This window comes from Papilio xuthus, unplaced genomic scaffold (genome assembly GCF_000836235.2).
Source record: "Papilio xuthus unplaced genomic scaffold, Pxut_1.1 DF825783.1, whole genome shotgun sequence".
NCBI classification, from domain to species: domain Eukaryota; kingdom Metazoa; phylum Arthropoda; class Insecta; order Lepidoptera; family Papilionidae; genus Papilio; species Papilio xuthus.
In genome coordinates, this window is record NW_013532866.1 from 2,561,918 (window position 1) to 2,588,590 (window position 26,673).

A 26,673-nucleotide genomic window follows, 5' to 3' on the forward strand; every position below is an offset into this window, starting at 1 on the left:
CGCGTTTCTGAGAAAAAAGGATAGACAACAAAATGACATAAGGGTTCCGTTTTTTTCCTTACGATCTACGAAACCCTAAAACGGATTTCACATAAATGTTAATAAACAACAAAATTAACAATTTAGATATTTTTTAAATAAAAAGTATTTAATTATGGAAAATACATAAGGTAATAAGATACTAATAGAAGACTAGAATAAACAGTAAAACATACAAATCCCATGTCATTCACCAGTTTTATTTTCAACATTATTATAACTATACATAAGTACTTTGATACAAAACATCCCATGGCAAATACTCGCACCACTTTACTAAAAAAAGGTAGATAGTAACATGATTTTCAGTGCTAACTTTTTATTTTGCCGAAGTATGGTGGGCTATTTGATAAGTACTTGGAATAACAAAAAAAAACATACCTACACAAATAACAACACTTGACTGCCATATTCTTTTTAAAACAAAATAACTTCGTGAAAAACAATATAAATGTATGCCATTTCTGTACAAAATGTTTTTACAATTCAATGCAAGTTCTATGTTATCGTGCACGCATAGCACTTCAAATAGTCAATCCTGGATAACGGAGAGTCTAAGGGACCATGATTTTTATCTCGCTTATAAAGGTTTCTATTTTATAATAATTCGATTGTATATTGTTTTAATCGGACTTAATTCTGTTACGACAAATGTAAGTTAAACGTAATTGATTGTGGTTACCTTTGTTTTTTTTTGTATTTACAGATTTTAAAAACTAATTTTTTTTCTCATTATTTGTGCATCAATTTTTACTGCGTTGATTGTGTAAAGAAACAATGATATAACAAGCAAAATTATGAATAAATACTATAATGTTGCACCAGAATTTTTATAACATAAATATAAGTACTTATTAAATATATTAAATACTAATTTAATGGCAACACTATTGATACAGAAAAAAAGTTAGGTTATATGTCACGAAGAAAACAAGATATATTTGTAACCATAATATAAATATTTCCCTGTATCTAAAAATATACACAAAATTAAAAAGTAAATCAACAATCAAGATTTTTGAGCAGCTGCACTTCTTATATAATCTTGTGTTACTTTCATTACATCTAAAGCACCTTTAGATATTAAATTATTAGCTAATTCTTTGCCTAGATTCTCACATTTTTCAATAACATCAATAGGAATGTTGCTATTTTCAGACAAACCGCAAAATATTGGACATTTTAAACTGGCAATCTCCTCCATCAATCTTGTATCTTTACAATTAAGGTTACTTTCCCTTTCCGTTATTCTTCTATTTAATTCTAAAACAGCATCAAGACCTTTAGGAGCACCGTTTTCTTCTTTCTTCAATTTCTTACAATCAGTCTCTTCTGTTGGACTTAACTTATGTTTTTGTGTTTTCTTTATCTGTGGCAACACCAGTTCTAGAGTTTCATGTATCTTTGTTGTACCATCCATACTCCATACAGCGCCATCTATTGTGAATTTGTACTGAGGGTCTTCATGTTTTAATTTTGTAGAAACACCTACTGGGGCACTACACCCACCGCCTAGGAATACCAGGAAAATGTACATTACTATAGACTGACAAAATTATCTGACCCGGTGACCAAACTGACACAAAATTTCGGAAAAGTCTCACAAGACAAGGATCATGACAGTTTTTTGACATTGACAGAAGGGCTTACAAGTTTTAAGGTTACCAGTAAACAAAAATTTCTCAAATTCTTCCAAAAATCAATTGATTTGCAACTGAAGACCTGAGTTGTCATAGTTATTCCTTGCTATTTAAATTGCTATATCCAAATTCATCCTATATTTTTATGGAATTTCGTAATTATGAAAACTGAAAAAAAAAAACATTGAAGCTGCCGCCTCCCTCATTGGTCATATGATGTAAAAATCAAAAAAGTTAATGCAAATGAAAAAAAATTGTTAAAGAATCCTGACAATGTCATTTATTGTTTAAGGTTTATTTCAAAATTTGCTACAAATACGACTATCTTCAATAAGACTATTAACAGCCTTATTAAAATTGTTAGATATATTTTTTTATTTTAAATTTTCATTAAATTCAAGTATAGGTTTCACAATTATTTTCAAAGAATAAATCATGATAGCAACCCCGGGTCAGATATATTTTGGATTCTACTATATTAACCAACATAATTTCAACTTACAATCAGATTAGACATATTATAAATATTCAGAAACACTTACCCAATGTTTTGAGGAAGCTTCTCTCTGCTAGCACCCTGCAATAAGTTTCTGCATGGTTGAATGGTGCGAGCATTTTCAATATATCTTCATTATCTGATCTACATTCAACAGCTAATGCCCCTTGGCCTACCGCATACATTATTTCTGAACATGGAAGTATCTGGAATATACAGAAATATAAACTTAATTAACCTATGTGTTCTTCCAGATTATGTTCTAAATCCATGCCAAATTTCATTATGATCTGTTGAACCATTCCGGAGATACCTAACCTAAAAGTAAAACAATTTTTCAAATTGATTCAGTTTCAGAGCCTATTCAATGCAACCAAATAATCAAATCTTTCAATTTAATAATATTAGTATAGACAATAAACATGTTTCACCAACTCACTTTGGAAACTCTATTCCCCCATCCCATCCTCTGCAGGCCGGCATTAGCTAAAAGTAATGCAGAATATTCTTTACTTGGTGCATCAAGTTTCTTCAGCCTTGTGTTCAAATTGCCTCGGACGTCAATCACAGAGAGTTGTGGGTATGACCCACGGAGTTGTGCTGTGCGACGTAGAGATGAAGTACCTGGAAATTTAAAAAACATCTTTGAATTTCTCTAATTTTCAATGAAAAAATAACTAGATAACAATAGCTTTGTAATAAGTATTTGGTAAGGTTTAGACAACACTAAGGTTGGCTTTCTGTCGAAAAATTTGAGGAATTTGAAATAAGAATAAATTCCACTATAAATATAAAGTTCAAACTTTATAGGTTATGTTATATTTACCGATAACGGAGCCTGCTGGCAAAGTGCTCAATGTGTGCGTATTTAATTCCTCTCGCAGCACCAATGCATCTCTTGGATCCTCTCTGAAGCAAGTGAACAATAATTGAGTCAAAAAATCAACTGACTATTGTTTCGAATAAGAATTTTCGCATCATTGATCTCGATGTGTCAAAAAAAGTTACTAACAAAAAAATTTATGAAGTCAAACATTCAGAACATGACGTGGGACGTGGGTTCCTGTACATAATTAGATATTAATTCTAATAAGAATATAATTAAAGATAATCAGCAAAGAACAAATAAAACTAAATTTCCTGTTCCAATAAAAAGTCGATTTCACCAACATTCCACTACGGTTGTTACCCAATTAGTAAGTAGAATTACAATTAGCGCAATAAAACATTTTTAACTAAGTTGCATTTAATGTTTTATTATTTCAAGTTAGAATGCTATTAAGACAAGCATAATTAAAGTCCTATAAACTAAAAAAGTAAAACTAAAGACTTATTTAACGTTACATTTAGGCTTGATTTCCTCTGCTGTTAACTACTATCAGACGACCTATAGCTTGTTTGGCTTTTTATTTTTTAAATAACTGATATTTGAATTAAAAACGAGTTTAATAACTTGAGAGATAAGATATCACGACGTGCAAAATGCAAGATTCGGCTTATCGTTGTTATGAAATTTTTTTTACAAAAACGCGTCTGTTCAATCATGAGTTCGAATTATCGAACTAGGAAGTAGGGTATCTTATACAGCGACATTTATATTTGATATATCAAAAATTAGGGTAACAAATAATTCAGAGAAAGAAAGAGACAGACAAATAGAGGGAGACACAATATTGATTGGGTGTATTTTGTGTTGTATGTCAAAAAAAAAATATTTCAGCCAGAATCAAATCAAGTAATCACCATGACAAACAAGTATTTTACTGTAAAATAATATTGACTTGCAAATTTTGCATAATTCAGTATCAAAGTACTAGAATAAATTACAATAAAAATTTTATAATGCCAACATAAGTCACTAATTTTCTACCTAAAAATATAAAAAAAAATTGTAACTGGTCTTAAAAATGTGACTCACCTCTCAAATACAGCACCAATAGCTAAGCCCTCTGGTAATGTAGTCGGTAAGTCCTTAAGAGAATGTACAACAAAATCAACAGAGTCATTTCTTAGTGCATCTTCTAGATCTTTCGTGAATAGAGATTTCTCTCCAATTTTCGGCAGTGACACATTGAGTATTCTATCTCCTAATGTTGTCATGGATACTGAAAAAAAAAATTATTAGTCTTTTTAAAGCCAAAAACTCAGCAGTTCTTTTGGAGTTACCCATAACTATGATCATTGAATCACTTAACATTCAGCTTGTTAATTTATCCACCTATTCCAATAAAGATAAGGTTTAGATTAGATGGATGGATATTTATTACAAAGTGCCTCTGGAACAGCTGCATAGATCTCGATGAAATTTGGCACAGATGTAGAACATAGTCTGGAAGAGCACATAGGCTACTTAAGGTATTTTTTCGTACCCAGCGGACAGAGTCTCATGCAACAGCTAGTAAACTATAAAATATGCTTACCTATTGTAAATTCTTTATCCGGATATACTTTTTTCAGACTATCTATGACAAAGTTTGTCTGTATGAGTGCCAACTGAAATAGATTTTAAAGATAAAAAACATTTAACATAAAATATGCACATAGTAATTATTATAAACAATTAATCTCTAGGAAATCCTTTGAGGAAAAACTGTAAACTATGCAATAAGTAAATATATATTATGTCATGACTAACATCAAAGATTTTCCTTGAATTATATATGTACAATGGAAATACCACCACAGAGATGTTTTATTAGTTGTGTAAGTAAAATAACACTAATTAAAAAAGTAAATTAAGTAGAAATAAATAAATGTATTCTTTACTATATCAAAGAGTTGCCAGTATTTATATACAGGGAAATATGTGGTCAGGTCTATAATACCTATATCTACGACGGCTATAGTTGTTTACTTAAATGTTATGCTGAAATTTGTGAAGGTTTGGTGATTGGACAAAGTACATCATTCGTATTTTTGTTATTTCATGCAAAGCTATTATAAAACATTGTTAGTAATAAACGGAATGTCTGATTACGAATATAGGTTAAGACCTCGGCCTTTGACGGAAGTTCACGTAACATATATATCAATTGATAATAATCGAACTTTATCACAACACTTACCTCGCTTTTCCTAGATCCAACACGGATCACATTCGTTTTTTCACTTTCCATAGTTAATTGATAATTTATATCAATTTTACTCTCATTTAATTTGAAGATTATGCACACTTATGCATTAAAAACTTGAATGTGTAAGGCTCATAAATTCATAGAGAAATTATAAACAACTTGTCACTAACACTGTAGTGGACAAGTATTGGTACAAAAATTAATGAATTTAAATTCAGTCAAGTCATTTCACTATCAATTGCACACAGATTACTTGTAATCAGCTATCTTGACTTGAACTGACACTTGAGTGATAACATAACCTCAAATTATTCTGTCATAATGACAGTGACGGGACAAAATGATAAAAATCAAAATGTTGGCAACATTAAAAATAATTTAGTGTTTTTTTTAAGCTAAATAGGTCTGTAGTAGGAAAACCGAAAATAGTGTGGATGGATTGTGTAAAAAAGGATTCGCTTATGATGGGTGTAAATTCAGATATGACGGCTGGTGGTATGCACGGAAGAGCAGTATACACTGTGTCTACCTTCTGTAGGGACAAGGCAGGTTGATGATGAGGGCATGTTTATTCAAGCTAGAAAAAATACTCTTGTTACATATTCTGGAAGAATACATAGGCTACTATATACTATATGTTATTTTTAATTTCGCGAGAGACAGCTATTCTAGGGGAGTGGGCACGTAATAAAAGACAAAACTAGAAAGACAAATCTTTTATTGATAAAAAATACCATAAGGTGGGAAAAATAAATGATAGGATACTATCGAATTTTAAATTTCCTAAATGCGAAATCTTACAACAAAGTATAGACCAATGTTCAAAAAGAACAGTGTCAAAATCTCAAGATTATTCACAAAAGTGATTGCAATAAAAAAGACATTTAAAATTTCTATCTTGAAAAGACCCTGGAATTTATCCCTGGTTTCTGGTAGGCTCAAGTCCTCCGGTAGGGCTGATATCAAAAATAACCAACGAAATAATTCAAATTTCAATGAAAACTTTTTATTAATTAATAAGACACCAGAAAGGCAATTTCAATGTCTAAAACATGCAATAATTATTACTGCAGACATAGATTTTTTTTAATTTTACCATTATACTTATACTATGTTAACCTTCAAACAAAAGGTTTTCTGCTACATGGTATCTGTGCTACACTGCTGTCACAGATAAAAAATAGAAATTATTCTATTTACTCTTTTTACGTTTACTGCTTCTTAATCTTCTTCGGTTCAGAACAACTGTTGTAGTTTTCGTTCCTGAAAATTAGAAATAAATATTATAATTAATTATTTGATAATATATTTTGATGACATGTTAAACATTCCAAATATAATCTACTAGCAGTTGCCCACGACTAGGTCCGGCAAAATAAAAAAAAAACATAATTATAATAGCCTATGTGTTCTTTCAGACTATATTCTATATCTGTGTCAAATTTCATAGACATATTCAGCTGTCCCGGAGATAACTTCAAACAAACCTGGGTCCAAAATTCGTATTTACAATATTAGTAAGAGATAAAATCTTTACAAAAATTCCAAAAAAGAAAATAAAACTTTTAAATTTTACTTTCAGCAACATTAGATTAGTAATTATTATGTCATTTTGTATACTTACTAGTTTGGGCAGACTTCTTATTGGCAGTTGTAACATCTTTTTTGTTTGTAGCACTTCTTGTCCTCGGAGATTTGATTTCATCATTACTTTTAACAGTAATAGGCACTTGTTCAGAGGAATTTTCAATATCTGATGTCTTTGCATCACTACCATTGCCCGGTTTCTTTCTTGTAGACCTACGCACAGGTTCGCAAATCTTAGACATAGATCTTGTACACATCGGTTCTATTTTTAATACTTTATTTTCTGTACTTTGTTTTAGTAATTCTAATTTCTCTTTTGCTTCTCTCTTTTCTTTTAATTTGTGTAATTTTATCATTATCGGAGTATAACCTTCTAAGCCAGGCGGACATTCTTCTGGTTCTTTAATACATTTACCGGAAAGTTTCTTCTTAAAATTTGCTAATACTTCCTTCATAGCATATGTTGGGTTTAAACCTTGTAGGTAATCTTTTTGCATTAACGGTGACTGAAGATTTGTGTCACAATTTGTGGATGATGCGTTTGATAGTTTTCTAATTCTATACTTGCAGGTTGAGTCATCTTCCACATCAACATTAGACACAGGATTACGATCCTTCCTGATTATATCTTCCGGGTTGCCAGCTAATATTTCAGCCCAAGTGAACTGTCTCGCCGACCCCATTAAGTTACCGAATTTTCCAATACTATTCCTGTGACGTCTTGCTCCTTTGCGTTTTGTAACATTTTTCTGTTTAGATCTCAAATTTTTCGGTGATAGTTTCTTTCCAAACAAATCATGGGGCATTAAGGATTTTTTTAAACGGGCGACTAAATCTGCATCGGATATGAAAAAGTTCCGCGATGAACATGGCTTGCGTACACCTTCACTGGACGTATTCAATGTATGTTTTAATAATTCTAATTTAAGACCATTCTCTATAGAACATACATTTTCTCTCTCATAAGTTTTCTTAATACCATTTCTTGATAAGAAATCTGGAGGAGTGTTTTTCCTACCAAACCTCTTTGTGTAACCTAATTTACTACGGTTTATTGGTGATAGAGATGGCTCAGCAAAATTGACATTCATCTCTTTATCAAATGCATAACCATTTCTTATCATTTCACTTTTAAATAAATTTCTACAGTAATCATAATCAGGTTTTTCGGTGAAATCTAAACTTGCGATGTACTGAAGATATTTTTCCATAAATTGTGGATAAAATTCAGTTTTAAAACATGTTTTTAGTAAAGTTTTAATGTCATTCATAAAGTTTTTCTTTACTGCATGTACTAAATCTGGTTCGGCAAGAACTTCCTTTGTCTTCCAAGGTAGCGTGCCTGTGAGCCAATCTAGCATATTGTAACCTAGGGTTTCCAAGTCAGATCTTCTTGAGTGAGCGCCAATGTGTGAATCTCTAGAACTATATTCAAGAGTTCCGTCATGAGCTTTCCTTGCGTCCATACCAAAATCTTTATGGTTACCATCGGAATCTAAGAATTTTGATGCTAGACCATAATCTAGTAAATATATTTGACCATTAGATTGAGAAAGAATGGCGTCTTTGTATATTTGATCCAACTGTAATTCTAAATCTTTATTTTCTGGTTTATTCACATCTTTAAGTGTTTCAACCACACAAAGTAAACTTTTATTACTGAAATCATCCAACAACTTTTGATATGATCTATCGGAACAAACTGAACTTAAGTCTTCATAGTTAACATAATTTGATAAATGTCTCAAATTAAATGCATGATGTCTATGTAACTTCTTGTTATCTTTTTCAGTAAGAATTTTACGTAATTTCATCTTGACACTGACCAATCTTTTGTCATTATTACAAATCTCTGGTGATTTCTGGCTGACAATATAATCATCATCATTGTAATAATTTGAAGATCTGGAACGACTTGTTTTGGGTTTTTTATGCTTCTCAGGTACAAGGACAACTTGTTTGGTGTTCTTTTGATAACTTTGTGTTGATTTAGGCGTATTGGCTTTTGTAACTTTAATACTGTCAAATCCAATCATTAAATTTGAACTTTTGATATCCGAATGTGTGTAACCTTGGTTATGTAAGTATTCTAGAACATCTAATATTTGTATAGATAGAACTAATACATTTTTTAAGTCTAGAGTTCGAGTTCTGGCTATGATTTTTTGTAAATCAATATCATATCTAGGTAAGACTAGAAATCTATATTTTATTCCGGTACTTTCTTCGGTGAAGGAACCACTTGCTATATAAGTAGGCATACCAAGTCGCTTTAGCTTTTTTTCTTGACACCATGTCTTCACTGAAACATAAATTTACAGTTACTTAGGACAATATTATAGCAATTGAGACAATTTTTATCTGACCAACCTAAAGGAAAAGTTATTATTTTTGTATACATTTTTACTTAAAAAAATTCTGAACATAAAATGTAAGTATACTATGGATTGTCGGTGATACATAAAATATTTTGGTAAATAATAATAATTACATTGAAATTAAACATTGTTTTTTGCTTTTTTCATTTGAATTACCTTTAGAAGCTTGTGCTGTTCGAATCAAACAATGAATTTCGACAAATAGTGGGCCGTTTGTGTGTGGTTCAATCTTCACAACAAATCTGGCATTCTGTTTTGTAACTTCTTTATCCACATCACTTGATGCAAGGTAAATTCTACCAAAACTACCTCGACCTGTTAGAAAGACATTTATAAAGTAAGTTATATTAAAATATATTAGTTTTGAATGATTAACCATATACTGTCACTTAGATTCTCACAAATTATAGAGTAGTGAAAACACATAGCATCATGCTTCTTTGACATCTTTTAATAAAATAAAATAAAACAAATCAGAAGGGCCAATTAATGGCACTGATTACTTTAAGATTGTTTCCGATTAACTTTCTCTTTTGATTACACACAAGAAGTTGTTGATAAACCCAATCACAAATAAAGGATATAGATTAGTATATAAGCATTGTCATACCAATAGGCTTCCCTATTCGCCACTTTTTTGACTGGACATCAGTAAAGACTATACCAGGAGGTAAAGCTTCATCATCAAAGAAAGATGCATCTAAACTGGCACATTCTTCCGTTACTTTTTTCTTCTTCGGTGTAACCGGAGTTTCTATTTCGTTACCACGACGAGGCATACTATGAGAAAATATACAAAAATTAATATTATTTTACAAAATGTTTGGTAGTGCTTGAAATAATTTACAAAACTCGAGCAATACCTTTGGATTGTTAAAATTATTAGTAGCAATGAACATAAAGAAATTTATACAGATGTATCATTTCTTTATGTTCAATGCGATTAAATTGGTAAAAATATCAGTTACTGTAATTTACCGACAGTTGATTACCTCAAATGTTACAAAAACCCAAATGTATGATTGTCATAAATGATTTCTGGATGTCACCAATATTTCAATATCAATTTCACTTGAAAAAAGATTAACTCATTCGTCAAAAAACATTCACAGAAATACTTTTTGGATATGGAGTGTATTATTATTACAATTACAAGTTCGCCATGTTGTTAGAAATTACAAACGATCGATTCAGGCCACAGATGACATAAGAAATTACGAATGTTTTTGGTAATAAAAAAATATTTTTGACTGATAAAGAACTTAAAACAACGGAGACTATTTTTCTTAGATGAAAAATTTAACATAGCTCTTGGTTTTACCTTGAGTTGAGCCTTTTAGGGTCGTAAAATACCAATAAAAGGGATTTTGTAATTTTCTTCAAAATTTTTATAGTCTATGGTCGAAAACAGATGACAATAGCATGACAACAGTGTCAAGATAAAAAGTTGTGACGAAATACGCGCAATTTTCGAATTAAAAAGAAAACTAAACAGTAGATATACCTATTTAATTTCAAGTGTAAACTCTGTCGGGAACATACTAGCTCTGTCGGGAACTAGCTCTTGCTTGCCTTCCTTTTTTGTTTCTAAAATAAACAAAAACATCACATCTTAATATCCACCGACCGTAATTTTATTCCATTAAGCGGATTCGCTGTAAAATGTGACATTTTCTGCATTTCTACCATAATTTTAAATATATTTATGCCATTACGAGCTTTTAAAAACGAAGGTAAAGCATTGACGAAGGCTGTGTATAGCTTTTATAGATCAAGCGGCTTGCAGACGTTGCCTTTGCCGCACAAACTTTTCCAATTTCATTCACGACTCGGCGTCGCCGCGAGGTGGTTGTGTGTTTCTTTTTGTCTGTGCTCGATGCGATCGCGTCTATATCGAGCGCAATGTTTTTTTGTTTATAAACAAATATTTTCAATATAACAATGTGTTTGGTGAAATAAGAAAGTTTGTTGTCGTGTATTTTGTTATATTGTTATACAATTAAGCGGCTTTATTTGCATAATGTCTAGTTAACGCATGTTGTACCAGCGGCTCGAAGATGGACGGGGCTAACGCTGACTCAGATCATTCTATGACTTGGGAGGATTTTTTCGGTAAGTAATATATATTTATTTTATACCAGTTTAAATTTTTTGTGTTATCAATTCTTATAACCTCAGTATTAATAAAACTAGCAAAAATAAGTGATGAAATTAATTGTTGAGTAAAATAGTCGGTAGTTTTAAAATGATATGTTTAGTATGAGTTTGAAAATTAATTACGAAGTTCATTGAAGTATTTCCTGTTTGAACTAATGCAAGAGAGATACAGGTTTGTGTAACATTTCTTAGTAATGCAAGTCGTTTTAACTTTGATGACGGTTCATCGTAAAATGCAATATTGTTTAATACCGTCATAATTAATATAAGAAATACGAATTTAAGTCAAATAACAATAGATAAATTGGTATTGTATGATGGAAACCTAACTAATTAACAAAATTGTACGTAAACACTACATCAGTGTTACTAAGATGATAGCATTTCTTAACTATTCTATGTGTAGTCAACAGTTATGATTTGAATATATAATAAGTCATCTTTCTACTCATTGATATAATATGCAACAATTAACAATTTAAGGTAGGTTTTCATTGTTTGAACACTTGATTTTTGAATGAAGACGTAGATAATAAAACTTTGATAATTTTTAATTCATGATTAAATAATTATATTGTACTGTGAGCTGTAATGGTCACTAAAGGCTTAAGTCATAGGTATATCTTATTATCTTACTGATATTATAAATACGAATGTTTATAAGGATGGATGTTTGAAGGTATCTCGAGAACGACTGTATAAATCTCGCTGAAATTTGGCATAGATGTAAAACATAGTCTGGAAGAACACATAGACTACTAATTATGTTTTTTTTTAATACCGCGAGGACGAAGTCGCAGCCGACAGCTAGTAGGTTTTGTATCTATGGTCTTAGTGTGAGAAGGCTGCGCTAAGAGACTGTCTTATCAATTAAAACAACTGAGTTTTAAGTCGTTAAGTTAAAGAGACGCAAAATAACATGTCAAAGATAGTGCTAACATGAGGAAAGTCGTTTAAAATATTGCGGTGAATGTTTTATGTTCTCTTAAGAATTTACTAATTTGTACTGACTCGGTAATTGTTTATCTCTCACAAGAATGTCAACAGATAAAAAAGTGTGTTCAATTAGTCTGTGTTGCTAGTTGTTGCGTAATTTACATAGATTTATTTTGTCACAAAATCTATTTATTACACGTGAAGCAAAAACAGATGTGTTTGTTATATATTTAAAGTTTATATGGAGAAGAAGTACATAAAGAGTATATTTTTAATAAAAAAAATTATGATTACGAAAAGGTATATGATTAATGTCGACCATTAGTTAGTGTTAAGCAGCTTTTTAGTAATGTTTTCTCACCAAATCAATGCTAAGAAACTCCGTAAGTGACCATGAATAATTCCGAGTTTTTGAATGATGAAATAAAAACACGTATTCTATTTCTTTTGTTATTTCAACTGTCTTTAATTCTTGTTTTTTTTTTTTTAAAAACAGTAAATGAATAACTAGTGTCATTGTTTAGTTGTCTAAGACACGGATGAGTGTTGCCATTGTGCACGATTATGTACGGCGCATGAATTAATGAAGTGTGCTTCCTTTGAACGCACCCGTTCACAGGATGTAAGGCTAGCTTTTAATTCGATAGTGGATTGTTCCGAAAATATTAATTTGTTATTATTGTACTGAATATTTACTTAACGTTTTATTCGTTCGGAAATGGGATTTGGATTTGACAACTTTGAGTTGTGGTTTTAATTACTACCTCAAAGTCGTTAATTGGTCACTAAGGAAGACATTTGAAGTTTATGTAATAATTATTTAAAATTAAAATGATCGAAAAGTTTATATGATAATTTATTGGTTGTGTTCTGTATTATCTGTTGGCCATTATTTCTTCTGTTCCTAAGACTTTATTAGATCAGTGTCAAGCGTCTATCAATTGTCTATGGAAAGCGAATAGCTATTGTTAACTTCCATGTTGCCAGTATAAAGTAAAGCTTATTGTTATTTATCATTGTTATTACACGGCTTTGAGGCGAAAGCTGAACATTGTAGACTGTTTTAAATCATGGAAGAATTTCGCCGATTAATAGGGTTGTCACCTTCGAGTTTGAATGGTGCATATTCAAGATTCTTCGGAAACAAGTGGTTATTTGTTGAATTTAATTTATCATCGAATTAAAAAAGCAGCAATTAGTGCTCTTTTAATTGAATAACTAAGAGGAGAGGTAAACTTTGATGTTAGAGGGGAGTCTGACGAGCGTCTGCTAAGAGCATACTTGAATTGATTTAAGCGTCCTCAAATATAAAATCACTAGCTGTCGCTCGCGACTCCGTCCGTGAGGGAATAATAATGGTCGCACCGTATTATATAGCCTAAAGCTCTATAAATGGGCTATCCAACAATAAAAGAATTTTTCAAATCGGACCAGTAGTTCCTGAGATTAGCGCGTTTAAACAAACAAACTCTTCCTCTTTATAATATTAGTATAGATTAATGCTTAGTCTTTTCTGTAATATCACCTTTATATTGCTGTCTCTTACACTCTCTTTAAAACAGACAGAGATAGCAATAGTGTACTTAAAGATATGCTATAATATTAGTATAGATTACTGCTTAGTCTTTACTGTAATACCACCTTTATATTGCTATCGCTTACACTCTCTTTAAAACAGACAGAGATAGCAATAGTGTAAAGATATGCTTTGACAGAATTTACGAAAATTAATTGGAATTATATTTCTTTTGTATGCATAATAATTTTATGTTTATTACTTTTGTTGATGTAGCAATGGCTTAATTATTGGTTTAATAAGTCAAATGTGTGTTTGTGTGTTAATATAAAAACGTATGTTTTTAAGCAATTACTCTGATGTTACATACATGAGTTGGGTAAGTATTAGATTTTTCAACCGCAATGAAAACGTGACAAAATTTGGTTTGCTTGCATTATATTAAAATATATCACGACATTTTCATTACGAAGGGCCTTAGAGACCACGACGATATCTAGAACGAGGGAGTCTTGAGCCAAAACTTGAGCTTACATCTTACATATATTATAAATGCGAAAGTTTAGATGGATGTTTGTTTGTAGGTATCTTCTGCACGGCTGCATGAATCTTGATGAAATTTGGCATAGATGTAGAACATAGTCTGGAAAAACACATAGACTACTGATAAACTTTTTTATTCTACGCGGACGCTGTCGCGGGCGACATATAGTCTGACATAATATATAACATATTGAGTACACAATAACACTCTGTTTCTGATTACCGTATTGTATATCAAGTCATGATTGTTTTGAATGTAATAGTAACCAGACCTATTTAGGATACTGCGCTTTATAAGGACGGATTTAAATGCCTCTTGTATAGACGTGGCCTAAATCAAACGAGTATTGCTTTGGCTGTTTTGTAGTTTGATTTTGTAATCAAAGACAACCTGATAAAACTTAACTTTGATATACAATAAATTTAAGATAAAATTAATTTAAAAAAAAGTCCCTTGATTTTTTTGTTCACCTAATTAATCTTACTAATATCTATGCGAATGTTTAGATGGACGGATGGATATTTTTTTGAAGGTATCTCCGGAACGGTTTAACGGATTTTGATTTAATTTGGCACACATGTATTATAGAACAGTCTGGAAGAACACATAGGCTACCGTACGGACAGAGCCGCGGGCGACAGCTAAATAAGATTCTGTTGTTTTCCTTTATATTTATACTTCTTTAGTGGCTATAGATTTTTTTAAATACTAGCTTTCGACCGCGATTCCGTCCGCGTGGATATATAAAAAACTTAACATATAGATAAGTTAAATAAAAAGCAGCTCTTCAAGGCATAAATACGGAAAAAAAAATAGTATCGTTATGTCCGTCTCCTGGCTCTAAGCTACCACCTCACCAATTTTCAGCCATATCGGTGAAGCCATTCTTGAGTAATAAAATAGTGTAACTAACACGTCTTTCTTTTATATATATAGATTATAACAATAACAGATTTTATTCTTTTTCTTTTGACAAATAAAAAAGAGGTACTGAACCTATTTATAATAGAATTTTTTTTGTAATATCGTCTATTGCTTTATTCCATTTTTAATTTTAGATTTCCCGCAAAATCACTTGTTGGTAAGATTATAAAAAAGTTTCGAAATTTATTATTGCGTGTAAATAATTGCCAGTATTATAAATGTTGCAACACTAGCTATTGAGCAAGGATCCGTCGCATAGGATATGCCACATCGGGCGTTATTGCGCCAACAAAATCGATTGTCTGCAGTTGCCTTTGACTTATGCTAATGTAATTTGAACAATACCTTATAATATACATAGCGACAGTAATCCAGTGTAGTTACGCTTTGCAGTACATCAATTGTAAGACAGTACAATTCTATCAAATCATTAGTTCTCGGTTTGTACGTTCAAGCAGCACTGCAATGGCGTACTACTGCCTCTTATCCCTCGTCTCAAGCTAACCTTAAGTTGGTTAAGGCGAATAAATCTTTGTGGCCTAACGATTAAGAATAATTTGATGATCATTTAATTTCAAAATGTATTTCTGTATATAAAGTTTACAGTTAAATAAATAAAGCGAAGCTTTAAGAATCGAGCGTATAACCATCTCAAAGGCCGGCAACGCATCTGCGGTTTCTCTGGTATTGCTGGTGTCCGTGGGCGTTGTTGAACAACTCGGTGTTCCCGCTTATCGTTTGCTCTCTTCGGTTATAAAAAAAAAAACTTTGCATTTCGTATTCGCATTCTGTAGACAGTTTTGTAACTTTTTTAAAAAATAAATTTGATAAATATTCGTAGGATATGATTGAACAACGTAGTAACAGTTTCCTCTTATGTATCTAAGAGAGAATAAATAAATGAATAATGCGAATTGTATTTTTCAAACATTTCGTGGGCTCGGAACATCGCACGAGTCGCGTGGATGCGAGTGGAGGCGTGTCGCGTACGTCAAGGTCAACCTTCAAACATTGAACCATTCTGTCCCATATTTCAATCTTGTTGCTTTTAAAATCTCTATTTAAAAGTGTATAAGAATATGGTACGAAATACATATAAATTAATAAAGTTATTTAGCATAGAAATGTAATGTGGACTTTCTCGATTACCGAACCGTTTCGCCATTCGGAAGTTCACAGGCGATATTTATGCATCCGTTGCTCTACTGATAACACGCTTGATCGATGCGGCGTGCGGTGTTTGTCTGTACGGAGATTGAATAACAATGGACGCCATCTTTGCATTTCTACTTACGAATTTATAATCAGTGTAAAAAAAACTAAATTATAAGGACCTTTATGATAACTAACTGATAAGAGATTAACACGTTTACATCTCATTACTTTCTATTTGGGAGTAATATTATGTATATTGTATATACGTCAAATCCAAACAGTGCACTTTTAAAATACCAATTTCTCTCTCGGTATTAGAGCTAGAGTTATGAATTAAATAAAAAAACATTCTATAGAAAATTTTATAAGTTTTCCTTCAACTATAGATTGCTATAAAACCTTTTTTGTTTCGTAATTCTAAGTGTAATATTAGAGAAATAGATATTTTAGAGAAAATAGAGAAATCTCTTTTTAGAGAAATAGATATTTTAAGTGTTATAAAAAGTGTTATGATAAAATTGCAGGAAACTTCTAGATGCATTCAAACAGAATGTAAATTGGCGGAAAAATACAGAAGTTGCTTAATTTCCACGTATGGTTCGTATTTAAGTGGATTGCAAAGCTCGGCAGCATTGCATAATGTCATAATTAGTTGAAATTACAGAGATCACGCAGGCCGAGACGACGCCATATTGCCCCGCAACCGCTGTGGGAATCGGCAGAATTGGCGGGAAAATATTACTATTTTAAGGTTAAGAAAGCAACTGATTTATTGATTTTTATTTATCAGATATAAAAATTTATTTTTATTTCTTGAGTCATCAAGCAATAGCATTGAAATATTCTTTGTCTATTTAATTAAGTTGCATAAGGTTACCTGCACTGTTTTTTCGCCCTGTTTTAGCTTTTTTTCCTCTTACCATAAATCTAAAACATATTGTCATCTCATTTATTTAAATGAGAATAAAAGGGATGACAATATGTATTCTATTCTTTTAAGTGTTGTCGCTGTCGCCTGCGACTCCGTCCGCGCGGTATAAAAAAATCTAATAAGTAAGCTATGGGTTCTTCCAGACTATGTTCTAAGATCCGTTCAGCTGTTCCGGAGATACCTTCAAACATCCATCCATCAATTCACATTTATAATATTAATAAGATCTTTATAATTTATATATGTACTTAATTTAAGGTAAATAAATAAAGGATTGTATACATAACAGACAGCATTATATTTAATACTTTACTGGTTTAATCATTCAGCTGACTGTAATCTGGGGTTTATGCGCTCCGACAAGCGTACACAGAAGTTCACTGTGCAGAAACGGAACGCAAACAGACGTTGCTTTTGTTTTATCTGTTTTGAAACGGCGTTCTTTTGGCGCCAATTCCATCTGTCAACATTTGATATAACGTTAATTAATTGCTTTATTATTTCAGCAATAACGCAATGGCCATTCAATATTTTTATTTTTTAATTATTTAAGTCTGACTATTATATAAATATGCGATGATATTTTTGTTGGAGTCAGGCTCGGCGGACCCCGGAATAATATTTGATAGTTATAATCTGTTATATTAAAGATCTGTGCTAAATAGTTTTGATAATTGCTTATTTTAATAGTAGATTGTTTTGTTTTTTTGCCCGTAGTAATTTTTTTTTGGCGAATAGCTTGTTCAAACTTTGTCAAATATCGTGCGCTTAATTTTGCTTTACATAATTTTTGATTTGTTTATCTGTGCACATAGAGACACATCTTGTTTATGATTGAGCCATGCAGGACTTGAGTTCGCATGCCGTGACGTCATTGAGCCAGGCTTAATGAAGACGTTGTCTTGTTAATTAAGTAAGAATAATGATTCTTTTTATTATTTTGAACATTGATGAACTGGCTGTTTATAATTACATGTTTCTTTCTTTTTTTTGATGTAAGCTTCCACAGGACAATATCTTAATAAAAATTTTTGATATTGCCAAAAAATGTGCGAACATTTATTTCGTATTTCTTGTGAATATTTGCCGTTTAATTATTGATAGTTTTTTTTAATTAAAATGGTGATTACTAAATTTAGAAGTGCGTGTAGTAAAGATAAACATCCGCTGTAACCGGACGTCTGGTTATTTAATACTGCATTCCTAAAATTAGCAGTTTTTCAAACCGGGGCTTTTGTTTATACTACTACAACTTTCTCTTAATTATTTTGGTAACAATTTGAATGCTGGCAACTTAAGATAAATCTTTTGTTAATTTATTTTTCAACAGCATAATAAACGTACAAAAATTTTACAATATTGCGTTTCATAAAATGCTTAAAACAAAATAGCGGCACGACAAAATCTTTCCAATGATTGTAGATACTAAATTGTTACTTTATAAGTAATTGTTTTTATTCATTTTTTGTTTTCTCTAAAAATAAATAATGAAACATTTAAAATGTGTATCGGACCTCATTGGTGGCATCATTGGCCAGTATTATTTATGCTTTTGTTTTTTAAAGTTTCGTTTTCGGTTATTGTCCGCAAGAATGGCAGGGTGAAAGGTTAACACGCATGCGCGGTGGTGCAGACGTCTAGACAGTGCGGTTTATCATCACCCAAACTTTTGTACGCAAGGTCTGGGTCGCCGACACCAGACTAGTGTCATAAATTTAACTTTATTATTATAAGGTGTTATATGGAATTTGTTTTAAGGAAATTGCGAAATGTAATTGAATTTTTACTAGGTTTATACAAGTTTTTGCTTAGATTCAACATATTAAGGACTTAGTTTTAATATTGGCTGCAAATCGTAAGACTTTTGCCTTGTTTTAATATCGATAAAAATAGAAATTCTGTTGTTTTTTTTTCTTACAAGTCAGTATAGTAAGTAGGTAAAATTATACGTTTGCGGTTTTAATCCAGATACAAGCTCTATTGCGGTTATTCTATTCGTTTTAGAAATTATATCTTGTAATTTCTTTTACGTCCTTTTTATTGATTACTCTGTGGTAGAGCTTTTGCTCTTTTACATGTTATTAAAATAGACCACCCAGACTTATGTTTCTTTTGACTTTTAACAGCGTGAGAATTGCACAAAAAAATCAAGTTTGTTTCAAGGTCACGTTTGGACACATTTCGTTACAAGAGAGTGAAGATACTATAACATGAGCGAGAAAGATGGAATAAATGTTGAAGAATATTTGGCGTTTTCTTTATTATAATAAAGTTAACATATTACGTATGTTCAAAGTTTGTTTAACTAAAAAGGGAATGTTTTTTTTACAAAATACTGGCAAACGGTTTGAATTTGTCCGACTTACACACGAGGGTTGTGTTATATCTGTCAGCACATGTTATTGATAAGGGTTTCTGGCGCCGGAGGTCTGTAATACCAGGGGTGCAGTTATCGAGGGTGATAACCCAGAGTGCTGACTGTGTAAATGTCAGTCTGTCGACTATAAAAAGTATTGTCAGCTTCTGCTTTAAAAAAATTGAGTTGTGTTTTGTTTCTTTTAACGTTTTTTTTCTTTGTAGAGTTGCCAGTAAATACCACAGGGCTTGTTATGCTAATTGGTAATTTTAATTTAATAACTAGCTGTTAATAAATGCAGGGACGCACAATCAGAACAATTAAAAAATAAACTGCAAGCGCCATTTTCAAAATGGCGTCACAACACCACATTCTTCTGAGAATTCAAGTGACATGCGTGACAGTCGGCCATGCCGTTTACTTTGATTAAAGATGAACAGACTAAGCAAATGTTCGACGTTGTGCTAAATATATGCTTTTTTTCGCAAGGTACATATCACAAGATACATGTGCATATTATGCTAACAGTAATATAAAATTGAAACTTCTTTATGAACTTAATTGATTAAAATATCCCACCCCCCCAAAAACAATTAAGTTTAGAACGAATTGTTCGTTTTTCTTTGGCAGAGAGCTCGCGGTTGACAGGTCCTGTCTTTTAATAGTCAAAGCGCTCAACATTCTGTTCTGTCTGTTATTACACAGCCGCCTTTTATAAATTTGAATTATGCGATCAGACGGACAATTTGGTTGTTATTAAAGGACGAGACGTTTATGATTATTGCCAATAAATGCACTGGAATGTTGGAATAATAAAAAAATGCCTTTTTATACACTGTTTTTTTTTATTAATAAATATATTTATCTCTTTGTACTTAACCTTTCTGATTTATTTGCACCTAAAGAATATAAAGAGACATCTTACTTTGCGTATTTTATCATAATTGTTATGGCTTAATTTCATAATTTGAAATGATAAGGTCAAATTAAATATAACTTAATTAACTTTATTTGACCTTGGGTTATTCCCAATTACTTTAATTCTTAGTCACATATAATTTAATTAACAATTGTTTCTACTTAAAATGCATTAACAGACAAGGCGTGGTTAAGATGTTTTATTGAAACCAAATTTTGGCTGGATATTCGTCGAGTCACTTTTATCCAAGTCTGTAGCAATTGACTTCGTCTTTTGGCAAAGATTCAAGTTTTATCAACCCTTCCTAAGTTTGAGATAGGTTAGTTCATGTCTGATCGATAACACACCATTTTAATCTTAAGGCAGAACTTTTATAGCTATTTATTACTATATAGTACAAGAGCTAGCTCTTGTATAATGCACTTAGATCTAGCTTCAACCTGTACATAATTTAATAAGGTAGGCAGAATTTTAAGAAAAGTAGCTAGAACTTTTTAGTTTACAAGCCTTACGCGTTATTGACAAAGTATATACAATTAGGTACTGTTTAATTAAAAACGTATTTTAACCTTTTGACCGCCGCTGATTGATATGGACGTCAACGTGGTTATGTTTCATCATAAATTTGTTTTATTATGCTGATTTCGGTATAAGCACTTCATTACTTATTGGTCACGAATCGTATTTCGCTAGCCTAAGCATTTTTTTTTAATTTTTAGGTTGATATGTGTTAAATGTATTTGAAGGACTGTTTAAGTTTTTTATAGGGCCTATAAATTTGTAATCATTCTGGAAATGGAAGTCAAAACACAATTACTTTCCCTCCAAAAGACAAAACGAATTAAGCGCCAGAGGGATTAGTTCGACGCCTGCGGATTGATTTATTATAAAGCAAACCCCATTTTACTACACAACATAGTATATTGCTAGGGAAAAGCAATTGCAAATTACAAACATAAAATTGCAGCTTTATTTAATTGTAAAATTTAAAAAATGAACTTTATTGCTAAAGCAGTAAAGGTTAGAGAGAATTTTCGTATGAGAACTTTAAATTGGTTATGAAAACTTCGCGCGTTTTTGTATCCAAGATCACAAGAGCCCTTGTCGAAAACGTCAAAGCTCGTTTAAAAGTTCTTCTGTAAGTGGTTTTTGAAGCCCTCCCTATGCATTGTTCACAGGCTGAAGTAAATCGCAGTATTGTGGGAATTTATACCTTATTACTAATGCGTTATGGTCGGTAGTTAATAGAAATTTTTAAGTCGTGGGAAAGTCTGACTCTATGGAGACCATAAATTAATATTTGTTTTTATTATGCACTTTTGACATTGGTAATAATTGAATGAGCCATTTGCTTTCTTTTGTTTTTTATTTATTTTTTAATTAATGTCACAATTTGTCTAATTTAAATTCCTAAATGATAACCAAAGATTAATCTTTACTTCTTTATACTAAGCCTGCTGTCGCCCGCGACTTCGCCTGCGCTGAATTTAGAGAAACCTTAAAGAGTAAACTATGTGTTCTTCTAAGCTATGTTCTAAATCTGTACCAAAAACTTTTTATCAGTTTTTTTCCAATGAAATATAAATACATACTAACTTATATGTTATATAATTGCTGTACATTATTCGAATTGAAGTGGGAAGGGAATTAAATTCCTTGACTGCGTTTCCTTACCTTTATAGCTTACAGAATGGTTCAATAACACACGCACTATTTAGTCTGAGTTCGAAGACCGCTGAGTATTTCCAGGCGAGCTATTTGTAGCACGAACAGTACATAAATAGTCGATTCGCGATTTTCTAACAGATTGATTGGATATGTTTTTAAGCCATATGTTACATCAAGATGAAGTTATGAGAGGAAATATAATTTACCAAGATACTTGGAAAGGATGAAAGAAAATGTGTAAGTTTCGATCAGATTGATTATGTCTATATCAAATTCCTTGTGACCTCCACCGATCTTTATATACAGATAGGCAATTAAATTATTCAAACTTTCGTGAGACATTATACTAAACTGATATAAAAACGGCTAAACACACGTATGTCCGTCCGGTGGCGGCACTGAGTGAGCGACGGGCCACGTCCACGAATTAATACCAGTACCACTCATCCTGATGAAGGGCCCCCGATGGGCTCGAAACTAGTCGGTGCCGCCACCGGACGTATATACGTGAGTGTTTAGCCGTTTTATATCAGTTTAGATAGGCAATTGCTTGGAAATGATAGCTTTTCTTTCGTTAAGACTTAAACTCGTATGCTATTATTACGTGACAGTTATTTGGAATATAAGTTCGAATCCACACCATCGTTACAAACCGCAAACATCAGCGTTAAAATGGCGAGAATCAAAAAGGAACCAAATACTATATTTTATAGCCTGTCCATTTAAAGAGGTCAATGGTAACCTATAACCTAAGCAGCTGAAATTTAAAAATAGAACATGGTTTAAAAAGTAAAAATCACTTTTAATACTCATTTTTTCTCTACTATATAGCCTTTTGCAAAATATCTATGTGTAACGCTTACTTTTCTCCACAAGACAATAATTCCACATTTGTACACAACAGTTGTACAGTTGTGTACACAATTGTACACAGATATCGGAAATTCCATTGCCGAATACAATGCAATGAATCATGAGGTTATTATGCGTGTTTGTCACCATACCATAAATGAGATGGGTTTGAGTCAGTCAACCACCATGGAAAGGCTTGTAAATGTTGTTAAGAATATACGTTAATAAGCTGTCGCCCGTGACTCCGCACGCGCGGTATTAAAAAAAACTTAATTAGTATTCTATGTGTTCTAGGCTATGTTCTACATCTATGCCAAATTACAGCGACGTCCATACAGCCCATCTGGAGATATCTTCAAACAAACATCCATCCATCCAAACATTCTCATTTATAATACTAGTAAAATTATAAAGACGATGTATTACTGAGGTGAAGAATTAATTAGACAAAGAGTAAATATTGTAATTATTAACAAAAAAAGAACGTCATGAATGGGAGACATCTGGATTAGTATTTTTAAGGCTTCTTCTTCAAGAGGTTCTTTAATTTGGTAGGCTGGCACATTCGGTGGACCGCTAATGTTTAGGAACCTCTGCTTAGATTAGGTGGTCCAATAATGTTTAGGAACCTCGGCTCCAGTGCATTTAATTTCAACTGCATGTCTTTGATGCTTTGCTCCGTTTCTCAGTACGCGGTCAAGCTTGTTCCCCTCTGTACACCGTTTGATCTTCTACAGGTTAATGAACTGTCGCTATGGTGGACTTCAAAAAGATGTTTTGTTTATATTTATGATAAACTGATTTACTTTTTAGTTTACAATTGTCGAATTTAGTAGCTGCCGGTCCTGTTATTAGAAAAGTGTTTTGAGTACATAGGCCGATTATAGCATTTCCAGCGCCCTGGGCGAGATTTTTGTGCCTTTTTTTTGGTGTCGTCGGGGGAAATTTTCTTCTTATGCCCGATGCCCTGGGCGCCGCACTTTGCCCTATTTTGACGCCGCTACTGTGAGTTAAAGTACCAGGATTCCAGAATGCATGAAGAATTAGTCCTCTATGTGGCCGCTATTCGATCACCTTTTGGGCCATGGGTTTATACAATGTTTCCACAAACAATGTGATTACGTCATCTCAATTCCAAGGATAATGAAATGGATAGCATTATTGTTTAAATATAAGTTTTACAACAGTGGAAACTGCCCATTGCTGTCACCCGCAACTCTTTCCGCGTGGGATTTAAAAGATAATCTTATTTGCCTATATATTCTTCCGGACTATGTTATATATTGAAACCTAATTTTAGCGAGATTCATGCAGCCTTTCTGGAGATAACTACATCCATCTAAACATTCGCATTTATAATATTAGTAAGAAATAAGATTTTGTTAACACGAGGAGTGTTTTGTTGAGAAATCTGCATGTTCTTGTGGAAAGTGTGTACGTGTTTGCAATTTTATTTGTGATTGTATTGTTATTCAGTGCGAGTGTGTTATTTGTGATTTCGGATATGTGGAACGGATTTAAGACGACATTTATAACGAACTAGCTGTCGCCCGCGACTCCGTCCGCATGGATATATAAAAAACTTAATTAGTGTAGCCCACCCATCCATCCATCCACATCACATTTATCTAAACATTCGCATTTATAATATTAGTAAGTTAAAAAAAATGAATAAATAGTATCCTATGTCCGTCTCCTGGCTCTAAGCTACCTCCTCACCAATTTTTAACCATATCCGTAAAGCCGTTCTTGAGTTATAAATAGTGTAACTAACACGACTTTCTTTTATATATAAGATTACAAATTACATTGAGAAAAATACGAAGTACAAGTTTTTACAATATTGAAAATATTTGTATTTGATATTCTTTAAGTTTTATTAATCGTCAGTTTCTGAGACCAAAATCCTTGTATAAAACATATTCTTATCTCTGTTTTGTCAAAAGATAACGAGAAAGAGGGATAACGAATGTTTTCTAATAATTTAGTCTCAGAAATAAACGATAAGTCATCCAGTTTTGAGACCCTTTTTACTATTTTAAGTTAATAAAATTAAAAAATCCGTGTCATAGGCTACAGGTTGTTTTTGAGCTTATAAAATTAAATAGAAAAATCTAGATCACAGTCTTTTGATCAATTTTACAGCTTACTGAATAGGTTCAATATAATGTTTCATATTTCTTTTAGTGTGTTTTACGTTACAAAACAGGTCAACTGTGTCTTTACGGTTTCAGAGTATAAGGTTGTGAGCCTAACCTCGAACTTTTGTTTTGAAAACATATTGACTATTTTAATATATTTTTTATCCGTAATGTTAGAAAGAAAATCCGACGCTGTGCCGGTGTATCGGCGCAGCACTAGCCTTATTAAAATATCAACGTTTATGTCACCTCACTAATAATTTTGACATTGGACTTTGCAACGAAAGCGCGCCATTCTCACCAAATAATAATGTTTAAAATTGAAAGCCCTTTTTTGTTATTAATCTTGTCCATCTCCTAGAGCGAAGTTAGATCTGATTGCTAGATAAAAAGTTACAATTTTAAACTAATAAGTATCAGACTAATACCACACTCAGAATTTAGTAAACACTAAGGGCGTTCTTTAGTGTAAATTTAATATGAGTGTGACAGTCTTTGTAGTCCTTCGCGTTATAAGTCTACACCTTAATTGCATTCTCTTTCAAGTTCATTGACACATCGATTGCCGCACCCGATTATAGGCACAAGGGTCGCCCTTGCCTTGACAAATTCATGTCTATGTTATGTGCTCCTAGTATTTCATTTTGATGTCATTTCGTTGTATATAACAAGTTGTTATTGAAAAAATTAAATTCATCACACATAGAGTATTGTATATTTATTATCGTATTTTACATATATGTATTTACATAAATACAGATATGTAAATTGATACATTAATCCTAAATAAGACAATTGTTAGGCAAACAAGAGTTGCGGTTTGCATTATGCAACGCTTTGTTTTGTTTATTCAACGTTTCAATATTGCTTCCTAGTTGAGTTACACTATATGACAGAAAAACTGGGTCTATAAATAGACGTAACAATATAATTAGGATTAAATATAATCGGGGAGCGTCGGTGGCTCACTGGTCAAGCACTTGACTTGCAATCTGCAGGTCCTGGGTTCGAATCCCGCCATGTACCAACGTGTTTTTCGATTTTCGATTTACATATGTACATTTATCCGACGTTCTTACGGTGAAGGAAAACATCGTGATGCAACCTGCACATATCTGAGAAGAAATTCAAAGATATGTGTGAAGTCAACCAACCCGCACTTGGCCAGCGTGGTTGACTATGGCCTAATCACCCTTAACTTAGGGTAGGCTCCGAGCCCCTCGGTGGGGACGTATAGTGAGCTGATGATGATTGTAAGGTATTTGTGTTTATAGTGTTGCACGGCGACTTTAATAAATCAGTTCGTTACCTACCGCGTTGTTTTATTGACGTATCACTGGCGACGAGTGCGGGATAATTA

General features: G+C 32.2%; 3 protein-coding genes across 4 annotated transcripts in view; 1 reads left to right on the forward strand and 2 right to left on the reverse strand.

Annotated features, from left to right (window-relative positions):
- Nucleotides 1–218: 218 nt before the first annotated feature.
- l(3)02640 (porphobilinogen deaminase-like protein l(3)02640) lies at nucleotides 219–5,537 on the reverse strand. Its single transcript, XM_013323094.1, has 7 exons — nucleotides 5,241–5,537; nucleotides 4,596–4,668; nucleotides 4,094–4,280; nucleotides 3,002–3,084; nucleotides 2,615–2,799; nucleotides 2,222–2,381; nucleotides 219–1,551 (listed from the first exon to the last, which is right to left on the reverse strand). Exons 1-7 carry the CDS (start codon nucleotides 5,289–5,291, stop codon nucleotides 1,049–1,051), a joined length of 1,242 nt encoding a protein of 413 aa, XP_013178548.1. The 5' UTR covers nucleotides 5,292–5,537; the 3' UTR covers nucleotides 219–1,048.
- A 696-nt stretch (nucleotides 5,538–6,233) lies between these two features.
- LOC106125765 (uncharacterized) lies at nucleotides 6,234–10,387 on the reverse strand. 2 transcript variants are annotated; one of them, XM_013323092.1, is made up of 5 exons: nucleotides 10,207–10,387; nucleotides 9,825–9,994; nucleotides 9,371–9,529; nucleotides 6,874–9,138; nucleotides 6,234–6,512 (listed from the first exon to the last, which is right to left on the reverse strand). In XM_013323092.1, the coding sequence occupies exons 2-5, from the start codon at nucleotides 9,991–9,993 to the stop codon at nucleotides 6,442–6,444; spliced, it is 2,664 nt and encodes an 887-aa protein (XP_013178546.1). In that variant the 5' UTR covers nucleotide 9,994; nucleotides 10,207–10,387; the 3' UTR covers nucleotides 6,234–6,441. The 2 variants fall into 2 exon arrangements, with proteins under 2 accessions (XP_013178546.1, XP_013178547.1); XM_013323093.1 differs by lacking the exon at nucleotides 10,207–10,387 and adding an exon at nucleotides 10,078–10,200.
- Nucleotides 10,388–11,054: 667 nt separating this feature from the next.
- Nucleotides 11,055–26,673, forward strand: part of GEFmeso (Guanine nucleotide exchange factor in mesoderm) — an 80,160-nt gene continuing 64,541 nt past the window's right edge. Inside the window, exon 1 of the mRNA XM_013323130.1 lies at nucleotides 11,055–11,326. Within this exon, the coding sequence (XP_013178584.1) occupies nucleotides 11,272–11,326 (55 nt within the window). The 5' untranslated portion in view covers nucleotides 11,055–11,271. The remainder of the gene's footprint in view (nucleotides 11,327–26,673) is intronic.

Coding starts and splice junctions, on each gene's coding strand:
- LOC106125765 (XM_013323092.1), bottom strand. CDS start 9,993: ATGCCTCGTCGTGGTAACGAAATAGAAACTCCGGTTACACCGAAGAAG. Junction 9,530..9,824: donor GCGAATAGGGAAGCCTATTG/GTATGACAATGC, acceptor TCTTTCTAACAG/GTCGAGGTAGTTTTGGTAGA. Junction 6,513..6,873: donor TAAGAAGTCTGCCCAAACTA/GTAAGTATACAA, acceptor TCTAATTTTCAG/GAACGAAAACTACAACAGTT.